At 38.5% G+C, this 20829-nt stretch overlaps 1 protein-coding gene across 1 annotated transcript; it reads right to left on the bottom strand.

Moving 5' to 3' along the window:
* Positions 1-998: 998 nt before the first annotated feature.
* Positions 999-19027, bottom strand: espl1 (extra spindle pole bodies like 1, separase). The gene is made up of 32 exons (XM_007254245.4): positions 18873-19027; positions 16704-16803; positions 16289-16594; positions 15146-15874; positions 14228-14317; positions 14002-14113; positions 13772-13899; positions 13494-13687; positions 12987-13229; positions 12748-12892; positions 12488-12650; positions 12216-12355; positions 11998-12132; positions 11683-11799; positions 10595-10763; positions 10345-10473; positions 9515-9671; positions 9328-9437; positions 7887-9136; positions 6924-7323; positions 6532-6684; positions 5828-6041; positions 5271-5464; positions 4956-5083; positions 3899-4021; positions 3526-3669; positions 3216-3380; positions 2901-3005; positions 2677-2792; positions 2503-2586; positions 2242-2406; positions 999-1541 (listed from the first exon to the last, which is right to left on the bottom strand). Exons 2-32 carry the CDS (start codon positions 16782-16784, stop codon positions 1340-1342), a joined length of 6591 nt encoding a protein of 2196 aa, XP_007254307.3. The 5' UTR covers positions 16785-16803; positions 18873-19027; the 3' UTR covers positions 999-1339.
* Positions 19028-20829: the final 1802 nt, after the last annotated feature.

Raw genomic sequence — 20829 nt, 5'->3', positions numbered from 1 at the left:
ACTTAAATGCATTCAAAGTTAAATGTATTATATTAAAAATAACAATAACACGAAAGGGACTTTGTAACTATCAAAAAAAATGGTTTGTTGCCTGACGGCAACATCATGCCATAGAGGGTTTAGAATTCAGTATCACAAAATTAAATATAAAATGTTTCCTTAACTCATAAGAGCTCATACCATTTCTAAACATTAATATCAAATTCCAAATTAAATCAGAAATTCAGTGACCAGCTCATTGTAGATCTTTATTATTGTAGGCACATGACTGTAAATATTTTATGGTTAAATCCTGATGTAACGTAAATGACACTAATTTCATAACGTGTATTTTAATAATGTGCTCTAGAAATCAGGTTAATATTGGTTCTATAGAATGTAAACCAATTTAATTAAAGTGAGTTATTAAAACAAATGGAACAGATCCATAGAAGCAAAAATACAAATAACCCAGCACTAAATAAAGTGAGATTAACACCCATTTCACACTTTGTCCTGCAGTGATGATCTCACAATATTCAGCACGTCACAGCTTTTAAAAGTGGCAAATGATAAAAGTGATTATTAATCCTGATTTACTTGATTCAGTTTATCTGGCAAATCAAGTCATGAACTAAACTTTGTGTGTTAGTCTCACAAAAGACTAAACTTAACAAAGCCTTTTTATTGATTTGGTCCATCCCATTCCATTTTTGCTCAGTAGTCACAACCTCAAATATAAATCTACATATCTAAACAGTACCACTATAAATTACAATAAGACAGGCTGCTTAAAACTGGTGTTAATTTAAGGTTCCTCTGGTTTACTGTTTGTTACACAGGATTTATATCCTATCCTATCTGTAGAACCTTGTGATTAGGCTACATAAGTCTTAAATCTTTGGAGCAGAGACAAAATAAAATGGAGCCAAATCTATAATGGCTATTCCACAGAAATACAATTAAAAGGTGAGGGGACAATAAAAAGAACAAACAAGAAAACACCACTCACACCCACAAATGTTTCCATGAATTTAATGTATCTTATGCATTTGTTGCACAATTTAAGACTGAGAGTTAAAAACAGAAAATTTCACATTTCCTTACTTGCACAAATTAAAAAAGGCTTAACAATTTAAATACAATATTTCTAAAAACGTTTATAAAAGTTTAAGAAAATCACACATGCATATATTAAACATTAAAGAATTCCACATGAAGCTGAAATTTTAAATGGCTCAGTGTTGGTAAGTATGCATCAGCCATACCACACTTGATATTATAAACAAATCCAAAACTATACACAGTTTGCTTCAAAATCTGAATACTGTGACTGAACACATCTACTCTAGCTTCAGGTCTATTGTAGGTGTACAGGTAGGCCATATGCAATTGGTGCAGCACCAATCATGTGCTTGAGGTGTGTGGCATCTCGCGAGGTACTGAGGTGCTGAAGTAAAGAAGAACCTGAACCGCCAGACAGCCAAGACTGTAACAGGGCGGAAGTGAACCGATCAATGTCACGATCAGTTACATCCCACAAGTTCCCCAACACCAACGGGCTAAAGAAGGGAAATAAAAAAAAAAAACAGCAATTTACAGGGAGAAAGACCACAACAACGGTTTCTAGTGTTTAGAAAGAGAAGTATACCAATTAGGAAGGTGACAAAAAATAAAGTAGGATTCAATTTTAATTGAGAGTTAATAATGGGAATATATTTCTTGCTAAAAAGAAAATCCACATAACATGCACTGGTGGCCTACAGTTGAAGAAAGCTAAAGCTTGGAAGATGAGGTGGGAAAGAATTAGGTTTGAAATTCACCTAATAAATCTGCAGAAGATAGGAATTTCTAAAATGCAATTAAATAAAAAAAAAAAAATCTTAACCAAGTTCATTTGTTATTTGGAATTTATTTGAGAGTTTATTTTCTAGTTTGAGACAGTTGTTTTGTAGTGGGTTGTGCTATAAAGATAAACAGATTTTATCTATCCCTTTTATTTAGTCAGATACGTGCAGTCTTATTCCACTAAACTATATAATAGCCAAACATATATTGGTAACTAAATTAGGCAATAATACAGATAGTAAATATTTTCTGGATTGTCTAATTGCTAAATAATTATGAGGAAACATTTGATGAAACTAATTTTTGTAATCAATGGTTAAATGTAATTTGTCTGACAAAATGTTGACATCAGACTTTGAATTAGAATTAAATTCATACAGTATATAAGGTAAATTTATGTAAAAATAAAATTACCATCCAGCGATGAGGTAGCTAAGGATGATGCCGGTTCCCTCGAGGCAGCCCTGCACACTAAGTGCTGCACTACTGCAGCCAAAAAGCAGAGCCGCCGCTTGCACGGGTCCCTTCATCACCCTCTGAGCATCCAGGAAGCGTGCCCCTGCTCCATGTCCTACATAACTGCAATCCATAAAATAAAAGGCAAGTTTAGTCACTTTAAAAAAAAAAAAAAAAAATTGATGGTAATGAAGTGCAAATTTTGAGAGGCTCACTCACATATACAAGTCTTTGGTGGTTATTGCTTCCTGTAGTTTATCAGGATCAGGAGAAACTCCACACACTCCCTGCCATGTCTTCTCACTGAACAGCAAAAGGCAAAATTCACTTTAAGAAATTATACAGAGATTTGACCAGTCAAACAGCATGGTGGTGCATGCGTGTAATACAAACCTAGTAAACCAATCTCTGAAGCGCTTTTCAGTCTCAGGCAGGTTTCCATCTGGGTTCAATACAAAATAAACTTGCTGGGGATCTACACCACGTGACAGCACACAGTCTGAATTCATCTGAAAGTAGAGGAAAATACTCAAATAAATGACTCAAAACAATCTCAAGAAAATCATCCACAATTCAAGTAAAAATAAAACCTTCAAAATAACTAATAATGGCTGCACCTTTTGGAGATGGCCATGTCCTAGTACAGCCTGTAAAGAAGGCATGCGGGAGACAGAGCGAGGCCTCAAACAAGAGATGTTCTCCCATGGCAACCTTTGAAGGTACTGCATAGACACACACACAAAAAATATTAAAAACAAAGGATTTTTTGCCATCTGTGAAAAAACATTTAATCTTATTATAGCACTAGCAGCACTATACAAGTGTCATACTGTATAGTAAATTAATCAGTACGCAGACAAGACTTTATTTAGTAGTACTACCAAATTAAGAAGAAGGGTGGGAGAAAAAAAAAAAAAAAAAACTTTTCCTACCTTGTCTAAGATTAGAACTGTATGTCCTTGAGGCTCTTCCCTCCCTTTCAGTTCAGACACACCCTTCTGTAGAAGCTTCAGGAAATTTCCCTCCATCAGACCTGCACCCTCAGCCAATGAGTGTAGGTCTGATTGAGAGAGCAGAGGAGCTGCAGAAAGAACCACCTTGAGGCAGAAAAAAAGAAAATTTAAAATCATGCAAATGCACCTCAGGTTTTTGTTATTGCTGTATGACCAATAACAAAACACAGATCAATGCCTTTAGTAAGCTTATAATTTGTAAGCATCATACAACATTGTAGACACAGACCTTAAGCATGCCCGAAGTGATCTTTGCTCCTTCTATCGAGGCTTGGAGAGTTTCAAGCTGAACTTGAAGTTTAGGGTCAGAAGTCAAGGGGAGGAGCAAAGCTCGCCATATCCCTAAGGCCTCCTCCATCTCCTCAAGCAGTCTCTGAGAACAAGAGAGAGGGAGAGGGAAAGTAAGTTAAGACAAGCTCCAAATGGCCACACATTAACAGGATTTAGCTACAGCTTAGAAAACACAAAAAAAAGATAGAAACAACCAAAACTTCCAAAAGACTTTCTACCGTGTTGTCATTTTTCCCCCAACACTTTCACACAAGTGATCACTTTACACCACAGTGATCACGCTGATCCAGTGACAGCCACTCTCCTCTCACCTGTACTCGAGCATCCAGGGCCTTCCTGCAATCCCACCACTGAACTTTATCTGCCACATTGCTCACTTCCTTCTGCCCCTGGAGCACTCCCTCCATCTCCTCCAGCAAAACAGGCATCGAGCGCTGTGGGTGGAGACGGCACATGAAATAGGGCTATGCAATATGGCCAAAAAGTATCTGTATGCATTCCCTAGCATTCATTTTAAGCCTGCACAGTATTAAATCCTAAAAAAATAATAAAAAATAACTGAATGTGTATTTTAGTGAATTGGTTCGCAAACTTCACAAACCATCCATGATCAAACTAAAACTTCCAAGCATCACCTACTGTGTGGGCCTTGTCTGCTTTTGCAAGCTACAATTTATTAAAATTTTTTGGTGATATTCAATGCAGTATGTCTACCTAGGGACATAACAGGGGTGCGGAGCAATGTGGTAAACTACTGGTGTTTATTCTTATTTTATAGGTTCATTATTTAGCTTCTAAACCTAATGGAGAAGTTCCACAGGGTACAGTCTATAAACTTACATAGATAATAACTCAATAATTACATCACTTGTTAAAAATGACAAACTAAGTAAAACTGAATTTTCCCACTAGATCTTCACAACCACAAAATTACCATTAAAAAAAATCATGATTTACAAATGACTGAGAAATCTCTGTAATAAGCATTAGCGCCCCTCATTAAAAAGCAAAAGGAAACAACTATTCTGTATTGCAGCATAAGCCAGACCTTGTGACTGAGGGCTGAGAACTTCCCACTACAACATTCCATTATCAAAGAAGTGCAGACAGCAAAGGTACAGGTATAGAGAGGGATCTGGAGGACCAGTTAAGTGGATTTTGTTTTGGATTTGATTTTTAATATTACTCTGTAGGTTATTCTTGCATTGCTTAAAAATAAGTCTCAAAGTGTCACCTTAAGTGATACTTTTGTTGTCTTTTGGTGGAAACACTTACTGTGCATATGGTCAAAGACAGGTGTAAATTTCACACAAACACTAATTATTGCAGGCATTTATGAAAAGTGGTTTACAAAAAAGCTGCTCATACAGGTCTGTGTGCTGTCGGGATCCTGATGGTGATGGGATCACAGTCATGCTCCAGGCGTGTGAGAAGAATGGTACTGCCAATCTCACCAGGAGACACAGCAACAAGCGAGAGTAAACAGACTGTTACACCTGAAGAAGAAAATAACATTTATTTAAGCAACACACTGTCAATGAATACGGCGATATTTCCAGATTTAATTTTTACGGTTTAATACACCTCTAATGGATATGGGCAGAGAGTAGGAAATTTGTACATATCAGTGGTAGAGCTAAAATGGCAAGTAACTGGCCAATAGTTGCACAAGTGCATTTTTACCTGCTGGCAGGTCTTTGAGCTGCTGTGTGAATTCCTGGCAGTGTGTATTTGGGAAATGTGCAGATTGTGTTAAGCTGAAGGAGTAGATGCTCTCCAGGGCAGACAGTGTTTTCATCTGTGACTGTAGGGAAGACTCCTCTAGGCTCAAAGCACTCAGATTCTCCACTATATCACCACTGGACTTCTTTAATTTCCTGCAAAAGAGGGAGATCATTTAGTGCAAATTTAGTGCTGATAGCCTATACCAAACAACATTTTTAGATGTTTCACACAGAAAATTATTAATTGTGAATCTATGAAATCACAATTTAATCTTACTAGTTCTGGGAGTAATGGTTTAAGCAGTTGTATTAAATAATCAAGCTAATTAGGTGACCAGATATTCAAGCTAATGTGCATATTTTTGGCACACCAAACGCATCAGCAATTTACAGACCAGAAAAAATAAATTAATTTATAATAATAATAAAATAAAAAACTATCTATTGAAAACATAACTACACAACACAAAAATGACTGTTCCAGAGCTAATATTTGAGGTCCTGTGTTAGACATACCTTAGCCGATTTGCCAGGTACCGGGTCATGTGATGTCGAGTGGACACGCCCATTGACTGAGCGTGAAGCATGGCTGTGGTGAGGGGATCAGAAAGACCTAGCAACTGGGCCAGCAGTGAGCACAGGTGAGGGTAGAGGGAGGGGCTTGGAAAATGATGCAGAAGGACCCAAGCAGAGCACAGGAGTGACCGGACCACCTCTAAAGACAGCTCAGCTATAGACAAACACAAAACACAAGAAAACATGTTTACTACGCAAGTGAGGACTAGGTTAGGCAGTATAACTTTATTATATAACACTTTGTAGTTATCACACTCCGAGTGAGAAATATATTCATCATATTTCCTTTGTGTCCATACAGCAAAAATCCATATTTACGTGCATTAAAGCGGGGCAAATAGTGGGGGTGCTGTGGGAGCTTACTACTGAAAATAGATGTAGGAAAAGGTGGGTAAAAATTAATCAGGTACACTATTATGATGAGTATCTAAACCTGGAAAAAATAAGGTGCAAGACATACTTCCAAACACTACTAAGACCATTCACTCACCCCTAGTGAAGAGTGCAGCAGATTAATATAAATGAAACACACTGAAATCTAACAATTACCATTTTAAGCCCTAAACTTCTTTCCTTTCCAATAATTTTCAAACAAACAGCTGAAAAACAACAGTTTTGTAGCGCATGTGTGAGAACATTCTTACCTGGTGCTACATGCGTGTGTGGTAATGATGCATGACCTCCCACTCCATTCTGTCCAATGCTTCTGAGCTCATTTACGCAATCTCGGTTCAAATCTGCTCCTAGGTCTCTCCTTAGCACCTCAAAGTCTGTATCCTGGCCATCTGCAGGACTCCCTTTACACCACACAGAAAACAAATACATGTTCTAAAAGTTTATTTTAAAACAAGTTGTATTATATTTGTATTAATGGAAATTGTTTTTTTTGTTGTGTCTCATATGCAAAATAAATGTATCCAAAACTTCATAAAAACATTTGAAAATGTCTGAAAATTATCCAATTAGGTATAAAATTAACCAAAATGTACAATTTAAACAGGAATCTTATTTTGTACCTCACACATGCCGTCCCTACCTGTGTTTTGTGTCTCGGAGTCAGATTCTTGAAGGTTCTCTAAGCTGATGTCCAGACCCTCTTCATCTTCATCTTCTTTGATCATCCTCATCCGCTCTGGTGGCTCCACACCATTTGAATTTTGAGCTTTTCTTGATCGTCCCCGTCGTGGCAGTGACTGAGAAGGTGCACCCAGTTCTTCTTCAGAGGAGGGGCCGCTGGCGCAGAGGGCAGTGCTTTTTTTGACAGCTCTTGGCTTTCTGGGTGCATCCTTCACTGCTGCTGGATTTAGAGAGACTTTTGTAGCTGGCTTTGGTGCAGACGGGGTTTTAGATGCAGATGAAACAGATCGCTTTTTCTCTGACTTCACCTCTACAGGAGGAGGGGCTGTCTCAGCATCACTTTCATCACTAAACTCAACCTGGGGAAAAAAAAGACTTTACTTAGTTTGCTACAATATCTATTTTGGACAGTACATTCTTCCAGAACTAATTATCATATATTTAATTGTAAGACAAGTTTATGTGACTAAAATTAAGGATAATACATGAAAATCACATAATGATGAAATGATGAGTGATGAGATTAAACTGTAGTGATCTTTTTCACTGCAGCCACACTGGACTTCTGTAGATTAAAGTAGTGACTCCTGGCTTATACAATACAATTGTCACTGTGCAAATCGTATACACCTTAAATCCAAATGAGCAGGAATGGGTTAAAGCCTCTTGTTCTTTTAACATTGTAAAATGTACTGCTATTTAAAAAAAAACAAAAAAAAAAAACAAAAAAAAAAACAATTTTACAATGAGAGAAACGCACTTATTTACATATTATATTGAAGACAGTTTTAATACATGTCTGGAAAAGCAAGCCTTAATGCTTAAAGGTAAATTTCATATACAAGTACTCTCAATTTCACAGCAAGTAAAAAAGAAAGAAGAAAAAAACAAAAAAACAAAACAATACTAGCAGAATCCTAACCTTAAAGCGTGAGCGTTTCGTCCGTTTGGGTGCAGCAGGAACAGTTACAGGTTTTTCTTGTTGAGGAGAAGAATCTTCAAAAACCTGGAATGAGCCCTTTGGTGCAGTTTTTGACTTTGTCACCCCAGAACGGCTGGCAGCTGTGGCTTTGGTTGTGGTCAGTGGTGTGGAGCTTACTGTAATATCGGGAACTTCAGTGGTAAAATCAAAAGCACTCATATCACCAGTTTTACCAGCGGCTGACTTAGCACTGGGGGTCCTCATTGCTCTGGGTGTTTTAAAGACCATGCTAGGTCTTGCAATGCTTATTTTTGACACAGGGTCTTTGGCCTTCTTGGACATAGCTGCAGATATCTCTGTTTTGTTAGATCCTTGCTCTAGATAGGTGTTGCGCTGGCTTGCCGGGAGGGTCTTAGCAGATGTCTTTGCAGCTGGATTAAGTTGGTCACCATCACCAGAGCTCTTCAGCCTGTTCTGCTGTTTGAGCTGCGTTTTGATCTTCAAGGCCACGGCAGTGAGTGATGGATTCCACCCCCACACTGCAGAGAACAGATCATCAGGACTACATTGTTTTTTTCCTGCCAAGGCCAAGCAACATACTACAGCCTTCGCCCCCAGAAGAGCAGCCCTAAGAGGTCCCAGCTCTGGACACAGGGCCCCTTTATCCTCTACAGCCTGTAGCCCTGCTTCTATCTCTTCCCATAGGGAAGCTGCCTTTTCCTTCTCCCCAGCCCCACAGTGTAGCTGAGTCAGCACAGTGCCCAAGTGCAGCCTAGCAACCTCTGCCTGCAGCATAGAAGGAACTAGAGACTGGCGGGGGGAGAAATTTGAGGAAATCAGTGTTTTCAGACGAGACTGTATTTTAGCAGTGATGCTACTGCAGCGCAACTTAGCAAAATGCCGTAATCTACAGGAGTACTGCAGTTCTTTTTGAAGATCAGCCTGAACCAGGGCCCAAAGGACGCTGACACGAACCAGGGTGGGTTCACTACAACACGAACAAGAGCAGCTCTCTCCATGAGTCAGACAAGACAGTGCACGCTGCCGTTTGGGCTTCAGAGTAGGTGAAGCATCCTGACCCAAGTCAGAGAGTCCATCCACTGGCTCCCGGCCTAATGAGCGAGAGCTCAGGAGGCCATCTATATCCTCATCTTCTGCTGAGGTTTGAGGGGCAGGAGTTGCCACAGCTGGCCGTCCTTTACGAGGTTTTATTTTCACCTCTGATTTTTTTTGTTGACTCTGGCCAAAATCTGTAATACAAAAAACAAACAAACAAACAAACATAAGTTATGATTACAATAATAGTGTCATTTATCATTTAACAGAATCAAAGACAATCAACATAATATGATGCAAAGGCAATATGAAGTCTAGTGCTATCCCCGGCACATGTACAGCATTATTTCTGCACTGTCAAATGGAAGTAAGCTGTAAAAGTTACCTGTGCCATCATCCAGTAAGTGTCTGACTTGCTCCAAATCTAAAGTACTGGCCTCACTTGAGCCCTTCATCAGCTCCAACTCGGCCTTCAGCACCAGCAGTTCAGCACAGCTACACAAATAACCAGAAAATTATAAGACAGAGAAAGAACCTTCCAGAACATGTGCAAACACTCCTGTATGACTTACTGGCTAAGGGTGTGTAGTTTGGTGGCGAGCTTCAGAGCCTCCAGGCACTGAGCTTTAGCCTCATGAGCCGCTCCACTGCTGCTTCTGATTTGCACCATCCTCTCAGAGCAGAGCAACACTTCACCCAGCAAAAGCCACTTAAATACCACACTGTCTCCTATGAAAACAAAGAGAGAGGTAACAAAACTGCAATGGGCATGCAGTCACAGCAAAAAAAAAAAAAGTGGGCAGATCAACGCTTACGAGAACTGCATAAAGGCTAACCCAAGTTAAGCAGTAAGAGACCCAGTTTTTCCTATAGTGATAAATATGACTGTTAAAGGACATATGATTCTTTTAGGTTAAAATACTAATGTTAAAAATGACAATTTCTTAAATTGTATTTTAACATTTAGCTTCAGAAATCCTGTTAGAATTAGTTATATTAAACATAAAACACGACATTAAAGCATCTGAAGGGCATTTCTGGGTTGCATACAGCTACAGACGGACCCCCACACTGACTCTGTATTCATGTTATAACAGAGACCTTATTTAAGAGGAGACAGGCCACTATCCCCTGTATGAATGAGTTATCTTAATGCAAATCTTAGTGTCTGTTCCAGGACAAAGTCTGCCCTTTAGAAAAACAATCACGGTCACCATATTAGTGAGGAAGCCCCCCCCCTGTTTAATATTGACTGTTTAATATCTCTCAGCTTGTTCAGAAGTGCATGTGTAATTCATGCCCTTAAAGTGAGGCTCAAACACAAATTCATTTTTTTACTGTAAGTGGAGCCAATTCCACATAATACTGCTGTAAAAGCACCTTTTTTTTTTTTTGCTTTTACCTCGATCTACAAAGCGAGTGTCCACGTTGGGAGCAGGTGCTCCATAAAAGCCATTGCCCAGCAAACTCATTACCAGACTACATAACAGCTTCAAACCTTCATACTGGGCAGTGTCTGGAGTCTTCACACCTATAACAAACATGTACCAGTTACAATATTTAGGAGATAATGCAGCTAAGCCACCAATAAAAAGTGTCTGAGAATGTTTAAATTTGGATGTGCCCTAAAATGGTTTGTAGAGTTACTGTACCACGCTGGATGATTGTCTGGCGGATGAGTGTTTGGAGCTTGCTTGTGTCCAGGCTGAGGTAGGCACTGGCTACCTGTAAGGCTCGAGCTTTCAGCATGTACCAGCTTTTTGAGTGATGCTGTGCTGTTTGCTTTAACACCTCACTCAGACTGCACACACCACGCTTCACCTGAAATATAAGCCAGAGAAACAATTTAGAGACAGAAAGCGTTAACATGTCATGTTTTATCATCATTAAAACCAATATAAAAAAAAATATTTATGAAGCCACATTCCATTACAGAGTAGAGGTTTCTAATGGTATTCTGTGATTACCCATCCCATGCAGCTTGAATATTTCTGCAGATTTTGTTGTACGGGAGGAGTATTGGTTGTCAGCACCAAAACACATGTTCATTTAGGGATAGGTCAGGTTTTAACCAATACATTTTCATGATTTTTCCATGACTTTTACAGTCAAATTTTAAGACCATACGATTTTGAAAAAACATCAGTGCAGACATGGACAATAAAAACAAAAAACAACTAAAACTATAAAAAAAAACTGATATGATATAGTTGGTCTAAAATTTACTGGATAAAATGTAAGATCCTGAGTAATTTTGTTCCAATTACTGAATAAACTCTAAGCTGACTTATTTGTTAGCTCAAAATAGATTTTCTCCATGGATAGACTGAAACACAAATATCTGTAGAGCAAATTTCCATGACTTTATTTCTATTTTCCCCAAAAGTTATCCAGGCCTGGAAATTGCTGTTTTCAAATTTCATAATTTTTCCAGGTTTTTCATGACCGTACGAACCCTGGAAGACCAATGATTATCTGGCATCGTACAAATATGACACAGCACTATAACAGACCTTCTGAAATATGTAAAACGGGCACACCACCATTCATCTTGGCACCGATCACAGTGCCTCCAGACACAGATTCATTGACCATCTTCTGGTAAACTTAATCTTTCTTTCAAAATAGCACTGCAATCTGGTACTTCCCTCCATGTGAAACTATTTTTGAGTGTGTGTGTGTGTAAGGAGAGGAAAAGGCAGAACTTTTTTTTTTGCTTTAACGGAGGTGCTGGAATTACCTCGCCTAAAGCGTAGTAGAGTTGAGCTCTCAGCAGTGTGATTGTGACTGAGATGACAGTCACAGCCTCAGAGCCTGATTCTGCAGCCAAACACTGCTCTGCCTGCTCTAGCTGCACCTGAAAACACACAAAAAACAAACAAAATTCATTTAAAAGACAATATAAAAAATATTTAAGTCCCAGAGATAAATATTTAGTTTTAGACAAAATTCTTAACTGCAGAAACCTCTCTACACTATGGTAAAACCCAAGAAATGACATGCATCTGCATAAGCTAGGTTCATTTTTCTGTACAAGTGTTTATTAAAGAGTTACCTGGGAAAGCTGTGGAGAGCCAAGGTCCAATAATAGTCTGGCAGACTGGCAAAACGCACCAGCACTGTTCTGCCCATCTCCAAGGAGCCGGAAGAGAGCTGCAGAGAGCTGATAACCTTCTAGAGCTTGCAGTGGCTACAAAAGACAAACCAAATTTAAAAGGGACAATTTTTCTCCATCCCAAATGTAGACAACCAGTCAAGATCAGGTATATTTACCTTGCCCATGAGTGTGTAGAGAGAAGCCATGAGAGAAATGGAATAAGCAGTGTTTGTGGGGTCTCTCACTGCTGGTACTTTTCCCTCCTTCAGCAGACTTCTCCAGAGAGATAAACACCGATCCAATGGTTTGCTACGCTCTAACAAACACAGCAAAAAAAAAAAAGAAAAAAAAAAGAGGTTTAATACATAGTGTATTCACTCAGATAGGTAAACTGTGCATAACAAAAAGAGAGAACAGTAGTACACTTCATTTAAAACTCTTTCCTTACTATTGTGTGCCACCAAATTGAAGCGGAGGCCATCGTACACTAGCTGGCTGTCCTGTGTCTTCTGTTTGTCTTCATACTCCAGATCATTAGTGGGAACAGGATCCAAATTCCCAGTAGTAATGCCCTCCTGCACCTCACGCAATCGCTTCTCTGTATCCAATGCCTGATCAAAACACACACATGGGTTTGTATTTAACTCCTTTTTTTACATGTGGAAAATGAAAACCTGCAAAAAAAAAAAGGACCAGCCCAACACTAACCTCCTGCAGGTTGGCCTCAAGTGTGCAGATGTACAGCCACAAAGAAGCGTATGCCTTCTCATCGTTCAGCCTATCAGCATTCTCTGCTGTCTCTTGCTCCTCGTCCAACAGCCGTAAAGCCTCATGGGTAAAATCAACTGCAGAACTGAACAAAACGCATTAGAAGTTAAAATGGATTGCATAAGGATGCCATTAAATTATTTGATACATGTAAATTCAGTGCGTTTGTTTGAATTTACCAGTCTGTCTGTTGGCTGAAGTCCTGGTAACACACTACCTGAGCCATCTCACACAGGTAAGAAGCACGCCTAAGAGTGTGTGTGGTGTCTTCATGACAGATATCAAGAAGATCACACAGTGTGTTATAGCGTTCTTGTGCCGTGTCCCCAGTCTGGTCCTTATAAAGACGCAGCTCTTCTTCCAGCAGACGCAACAATACCTCCTCATCTATTAAGGTGGCTCCTAAACCATCTCTTAAAGTCCTGACAAAGCAGAAAGTCACATTTCGAGATTTAGTTTCATACAGAAGTATTTTATATAAAGTTCAGGCTATGTTCCTATAAACAACAATGAATATAATTCTCATAAACAATCAATTAAACAATGGATTGTTTTACACTAGTCAACATAGATTTTATTAACTTACTTATGTGTATTACATATTATTATTGGCATGCCACATAAAAAAGTAAACTTTGTTACTTTTAATGATTTGATGTAAATGGTGGTGTTTTTTTTCTTTTTACCTAAGACGTGTGTCTTCCTCTCCTGCACGGGCAGCATCACACTTTGTCTTGACCCATAGGGAAACTGGCTCCGCAATGTGATCAAGAACCCGAGCACCCAGAACCTGAATCCAACTAACCACCCAATCCAGAGCTTTCTCCATTTGAGACACACGTCGACTACACTGCACCACCAGCATGAAGCAGCGGTTCACCTGAACACACAATTACAGAACTACAAAACTGACCAAGACAAAAAAACATAAATGCTAAAGGAAGTGTGTGGTGTCAGGACTTACTCTTTCCACAGGCAGAGAGGCAGGGCAGTCCTTTCTTAACTCCTGACACATAATCTCAGCCAGGCCAAAAGCCTCTTCATATAACTTTCGGTTAAATAACTCATACACCACATTATTCACTGCACAAACTACAGAGGAAGACAGAAAGATAGAGGAGTTACACAACTTTACTACTAGATTTTTTAACTTAAAAAATAAAATGTGAAAAATGATCTACAAGTCTAATTTACCTGCTTTCAGTAAGAAGTTGTCGTTCGAAAGTCTGCGTAGTTCAGTCATCATGCGCCCTGCTGTTGCTTGGCAGTACAACAGAACTCTGTCTAGAGATTCAATAACTGACTCCTATAAAATAACAATAATAAAAATAAAAGAGACCATATTACATTAAGAAAATGACACACTGAACAGAGGGGTCTGATGACAGTTCACAACATAATAACAAGACCAAACCGTTACCTGTGAGGAATGCAGACTGTCATAGGTGCTAATGAAACCCTGGTACAGACAAAAGCACAGCGAATACTGCAGCTGCTGTGAGAACGAGGTCTATAAGAAAAAAAAAAAGGGGGGGGGGGGGGGGCGTATACAATCATAGAAAAATGCATAATAAAAGACGCCAGCAGACAATAAGGAAATTTTATGACAACTTTTTAGCTAGCACTTAATAGCCTTCTTTACAACAAACGCCCCTGCCATATACTTGAGGTTTTGGGTCCTTTAAATAATTTTAATTAGTTATAAGTATTTAGTAATTTAGTTATGAAAAATTTAAGGGATTGCTTGAGGAAAATTAAATACTTAAGGAAACAATGGATTTATGATTTCCTTTAAGAACGCCCTTAGACAACACTTCAGGCATTTTTGTGCAACACTTACATTTAAGGGACTCTTAGGGGGAATATTCACTGAAGGTGTTTTATGCAACCAGGCACATTTCTATTAACAGTAATGGATTTATTTTAAGAGAAATTGAAGAGGATTATATAGAGCAGCACCAAACAGAATTTAAGAACTAGTTAACCAGTTTCACGTGTACATGGGTTTACTCATTACTAGGTCACAGAAGTCACAATTCTTTCCAAGTAACAAAGCAAATGAGGGTTATTCCGATTTTAGCACTAGGATATGAGCAGCACAATATTTTGTTTATTTTGTTAATTTTGTGAAACCCTACTAAAAGGTATCTATCATCGGAACATGGTCTATTGTGACGTATTGTAGGACTAAAGGAGCATACTACTGAATAATCTTCAATGTGCTTTGGAAACCAAAATCAAACATAGCAGCCTCAAAAGCGCACAGATGGGAACAGAATAGCGTAGCATTAGTGTATAAATTAAAGGTATGAAGTTTCAGACATAACCAAGGGCTTACCTTCTGCTGTTTGAGCAAAATCTCCTGATATTCTTCCAAAAAGGAAAAACAGGCCAGCAGTGTAGTCCGGTCCATTCCCTTAGTCTGTCCTGCCTCTATTGCCCAGACGACCAACTGACATGCTTCAAGCAGTGTGTGAGCTTCTATGTCTCGCATTGTAGCAGGTAGCCCTCTAAGGATACGAGCACAGTCTGTGAAAGCTTTACTACATTCATCCCCAGATGTAAGGGCACATTGCAGCTGCACCGCATGAGCTGCGAGGCCTAAAGATGGGCACAAAATGTCACAAAGTCGTCGGACCATGGCCACAGCGCTGTCCACCAGACCGGAGGCCTCAGTCCAGAACTTTCCCTTACACAGGAGCTTGCAAACTTTAAAGATCACCTGACATCTCACAGCCAGGAAAGGCAGCATCTGCACACAGTCCCCACCTGCATTCTCCCCAAGAGGGGGGCTGAGAAAACGCATCTGTAGTTCAGAAAGCAAAAACGCTGCATCATCCTGAGATAGTCCACCACATGCTCGTTCAAACTCGCCTACCACCTCCTCCACAAACAAGGGTACTTTAGATGTGTTGGATGTCCCTTCCATTAGACGGAAAAGCAGAGCCTGCAGCTGCCACCTGAGTCTGTCCCTGGGAGGAATGCTGGGTGCTCGAGAGCCCGGGGTCAAGAGACCGTTCCATAGCACTGCAAAGCAGTTCCGCACAAGGACACTCAAGGCTTCAGCCTGTCAAACATCACATACATATTATAAACATTTTGCTATTACATACATATTACCAAATTTACATTTAAAAAGACATTTATTTCTGAAGTTTGCTTTCTGATTTTTGCTCTGAACCTACAAGGTTAACAAAACAGCCAATGGAGTGATGTAACATGGAAAAACTGATGTGAGAAAATATTGGTCTAATAATAAATAAGATGTGACACGACCACCTATGTGATTTCTGACACTGTATAACTGTAATAAAAAATGGCAAATAGAATCATGCTACCTGGAGACAGACAGTCTTTCACTTGCTACTGACTGCTGGCTACCTTAATCCCAGACTAAATACTCATACTTTAGTCTCATAGCAAAGTTGCTTTATCACCCCTTTGAAATCAAGGATCTTTTAAACGAAATCTATCTGCATACCTCTGTGGAGTATGTCTGCAGTCTGTGGTACATGAGCTCCCCAAGTCGACTGGCTGGGCCATGAGCTCCTTGACTAACCAACTTCTGCAAGATGTGGAAGATTATTTTCTCAAGGTAAAGTGGGCATCCCGATACAGCAGGGTCAGCATTCAAGCCATAACCTTTTACTGCCAACTCTACAAGATCCACCAGACGCCCTTGATGATCTGGCTGTAGAGGTCCACTGCCAAGCCTCTGGTTGCATGCTCGAATAATCCGGTCACAAACTGTTCGCCCCCAAGGTCCAAGATCTTCATTCACGTGTTTCTATAACAAAATACAGCAGAGACAATTTGAGGCCTATACTTAAAATGTTCAGAATAGATTACATACTTTACACTACTAATCCAAATTAATTAATTTGTTTTTAACTTACCTTCAACTCATCATGAAGAAGAACAGTGTCCTTTATAGAGGATATCCGTTGTACGTACTCATCTGTTTTTAGACATTTCATTCTTCCTTTTCGGCTCTTGCTGCAACAGACAGTGATTTTGTTAAGCCATATAATTCTAGTCTATGCAAGATCATATACATAAATACAGATCAGAAGATGAAGAAAGATTATAAAACTTAAATTTTAATGCAAAATGCGACGGGGAACATTTCATTCCCTTTAACAAACTAACAGAAGCACACCAAGAAATTAGCCATAATATTCCTTAAGCAAGTTTTTCTACCAACAAATTTGTCTACTTTTGCAGACAACATGGTTTAAAAGTAACCTAAATCATTGTGAACAAAAGGCCATAAAATGCTAATTGTGGCTGTAAATACAGATGCATCAGTTTTAGTCAATATTTTAAACCAACATTTGCTGATGCATTTATTGTATTCTGGAAAAGGACCAAATGATGCAGGCCGCACTACTTTAATTAGCCAACATTAAGCAATTTGTAACAAAATGAAAACAAACTTTAGTAGACATCACTTATTTTATTATTTTATTACAGTTGGTTGAAAGCTATAATGTAAGGAAATGAAATTTTGTAGTGTGCGTCTGTCAGTCTTACATGTGTATTTCAGCATCAGCACATATATAGCCTACATGGGTAATATCGAATACAAGCACTGGCCCAGAATTCCCACACAGGTGCATCCCTAGCTGTATGGGAAGCCAAATGCTTTTCAAAGACTTGCCCAACTAGAAATCAACACATTGATAAATTGTGCCTATAAGATCTTGTAAGAGCTGTAAAAGCTAAATAAAACACGCAACATACGGATGTAGTAATGTGTTAAGTATCTGAGAACTGTTAACAAAATGTAAACAAATAAGACAATGGCATGGAAAAAGATTTTAAAACTGAAATATAATATATAATTTATCAGTAGGTAGTAGTAAGTAGAGGTGAACCATACAGTATTGTACGCAATAATATTGCCTACATTTTTGAATATCGCAAACAATATTATACCATGAAATATCTTGCCATATCATCCACCCCATTAGGGTACTACTTTTTTTGCTGTCTTAGCAAACATATATACCTACTAGAGACAGATTATAGCTGCCCGGTATAATTTACTTTACTTTACTTCAGTACTGAATATATAGAGATAGGTGGAGTGCAATATTAGTATCATGACATTCTGGATCATTGACTCCTGTTACAAATCATATAAAATTCTTGTATTCTTCATCTCCCAGGTAGGGGTGTACCATATCATATCGTATGCAATAATAACATTTTTAGTTATTTGATTTGCTGCAGCAGTGTATTCTCGAAATATGTTTAATTCAGTGTTTTGTCATCGCGAAGTGTATCGTTATCGCAAAAATTCCATTATATATCGTGATATTTTTTAGGGCCATAAAAAAACATGAACAGGCTTGCGACAAAGTACAGCTGGACTTCCTGACAGAAGGTGAGAAACCTATGATAGGCAGCTAAAGTAAATTTAACTTAGTTTGCTAGTGTAGCATTAGCATGTAAATAAGAACATTTCTATAGACCGATAACTAATTGATCTAGAGTTTTCTTGTTTCAGTTTAATACAACCGCGCTGTACTGACAGAATGGCAGCTTAGTGTTTACACTAAGTGTTTAGTAACTTACTTCCCATATAGCCAGACAATAAAAAATATAGCTAACGTTACCTGGTTGTTTACAATTAAAGCAAGCTAGGCTAGTTAGTTTACATATCTAACGTTAGCTTGCTATCCAGCTGATTTACAGCAAAACAATAGAATTCAAAATAAAAAGACATAACTAAACCAGCCGGTAAGTGACACTTGTGTTTGGGCTTAGGGTTCAAGTACTAAAGCTTTATCTTAGCTAGGGTTATATGGAGCCCATGGTGATTTAAAGCTAGCTAGCTATGCGTCACAAACGCTTTGAAATGTGTCCACTTTAATTCATGAAGTCCCTAAACTGTTAGCGACAGCTAACCTAGCCAGGTAGCTAGTTAACTAGCCAAGCTAACCTAGCTAACGCTAACTAAGGTAACTCCATCTTAGCTAGCGTTTGCTAACGGTTAACTTAGCTTAGTTAGCTGAAACCAGGACGAGCAGAACAGCGGTATGGATAACATTATCACTTACCGTACTCCTGAGAAATGACCTTATTTATACGAAACTGTTTTTATAATGTTTCTATTAACAAACGTTTCAGCGACACTGCTGTAATTCACACATAGCACTAGATAGAGCCGTGAACCGAACAAACAGGGCGACGCGCACTTATTCAAAATAGCGCACAGCTTGTCGGGAAATGTAGGACTTGCATTATGGGTATTGTAGTACAGAAAGCTTTGGGTTTCACCAGAGAAACTGTAAAGGAGAATACCCAGTTAAGAACCTATGTTGGTTTCTCTGACCGGTGTTCTGTCGATTTGTGCTACCCGTTCAAATCGCGCTGCCGCAGTGTATATTAACTTATAGAAAAAAATAACGTAAATAAAACAGCAGGCAGGATATCTCAATAAGGCATTCTCAATCAGAGAATGCTACAAGCTGAAGTACAGGCAGCATATATGACTGGCCTAAAGCAGTAAATCTTGGTTTCTCAAAGGGTTCTGGGGTACTAATTTTCTCTTTCATGAGGTCTCCTGTGCTTTTATTCCCGTCCAAAATGACAATGTATGTGTTTTTCTCAGACATCCTCTGAGAAAATTCCAGGTTGAATTACCTACTGTTTTTCTCTGAACTCTGTGATCGTAAGGTAATTTTTGACCTGTCTGGACTGACATCCCTGAGTTTTACCTCACATTTAATAGACTAGCTATTTGTCCACTTCTACGCACTGTAATTCCACTTTGGGTGTGTGTTTCCACGGAGATCCACGTAAACACAACAGCAAGTGGAAATGGAGGAGCTACTGAACACGATGTCACGTGACCGAGAAAGCCAAAAAACTCACTGGTCCTCCTGTTTTTTTTTCAATTGCACTCTGGATGCCAAGTTTTATCACCGAGTAGAAGTGTGAAACATTTTTCACAGAAGAATCCCATCTGGATAGGGCTTAAGTGTGATATATTTTTATTCTTTTTACTCTTGTTACATTGAAGAAAATAATAAAAGCCAACCAGTAAACCTAGATTATATAATCCGCCCAAGGAAAACACAATTAGTTAAAAAACACTTGTAAGCATTTAAAAACCGTGGTTTAGCGCATGCGCAGGGATGCTAAGTAGCACATATCAACGGGTAGCATAAATCAACAAAACACTGGCCGTGCTCCCGAGAGTCCAAAATGAATGGGTTCATATGGAGCAACAGAGCAAAATCATAGTTTATAGCTAAATAATAATAATCATTATAATAAATAATGTTCATACTGAACAATATACTTGTTTCTTAATACAAAACAATATAAAACGTTTCAGTACTGCAGACATATTTTTTAAAGCTTTAAAACTCATGTTAAAAACCTTTCAATCAAACCAGTAAGCTCACAATAGCAGTAACGCTAGCGTCTCAAACAGAGAATCACTTACAGAGAGGAGCATATCCAGCCCAGAACGGCCCATCTCCTGGGTTTGTTTGACCACCAGAGGGCGCGCCCTGATGGGCCCCAAAATAAGTGGGTTCATATGGGGCTACTGACCAAATTTAGAGTTTATAAATGTTTAATAATTTTCATACTGAACATTGTACTCATTTTCTCAAAACAGAACAATATTAAATGTTTTACTACTGCAAACATATTTAAAGCTTTTAAACTCAACAATTATAAACCTTACTGAGCTGTCTATTCTACATTAATTTGTATTACAACAGTAAGCTCTGTGTATTAGGGGTGGGCAACAATAATCACAATTTCTTTTATAATTTTTTTTAAATTCAATTTTTAGTAAAACATTTTTTAATATTAAGTACGAAAAAATTAACTCCGTCTTCATCAGTAAAAATCAATGTTAGCCAATGTTAATCTTTAAGCTCATGCAAATAAAATTCTTTAGAGAGAATATAAAACATATTAATAATACATAAAGCTGTATTTAATTAAACTAATATAATGTATATATTATAACTATCTATGATAATTGTCAAATACATT

Source organism: Astyanax mexicanus, chromosome 5 (genome assembly GCF_023375975.1).
Source record: "Astyanax mexicanus isolate ESR-SI-001 chromosome 5, AstMex3_surface, whole genome shotgun sequence".
NCBI lineage: Eukaryota > Metazoa > Chordata > Actinopteri > Characiformes > Acestrorhamphidae > Astyanax > Astyanax mexicanus.
Note: the sequence above shows the minus strand (reverse complement) of the source record. Positions and strands in the feature narration are given on the sequence as shown.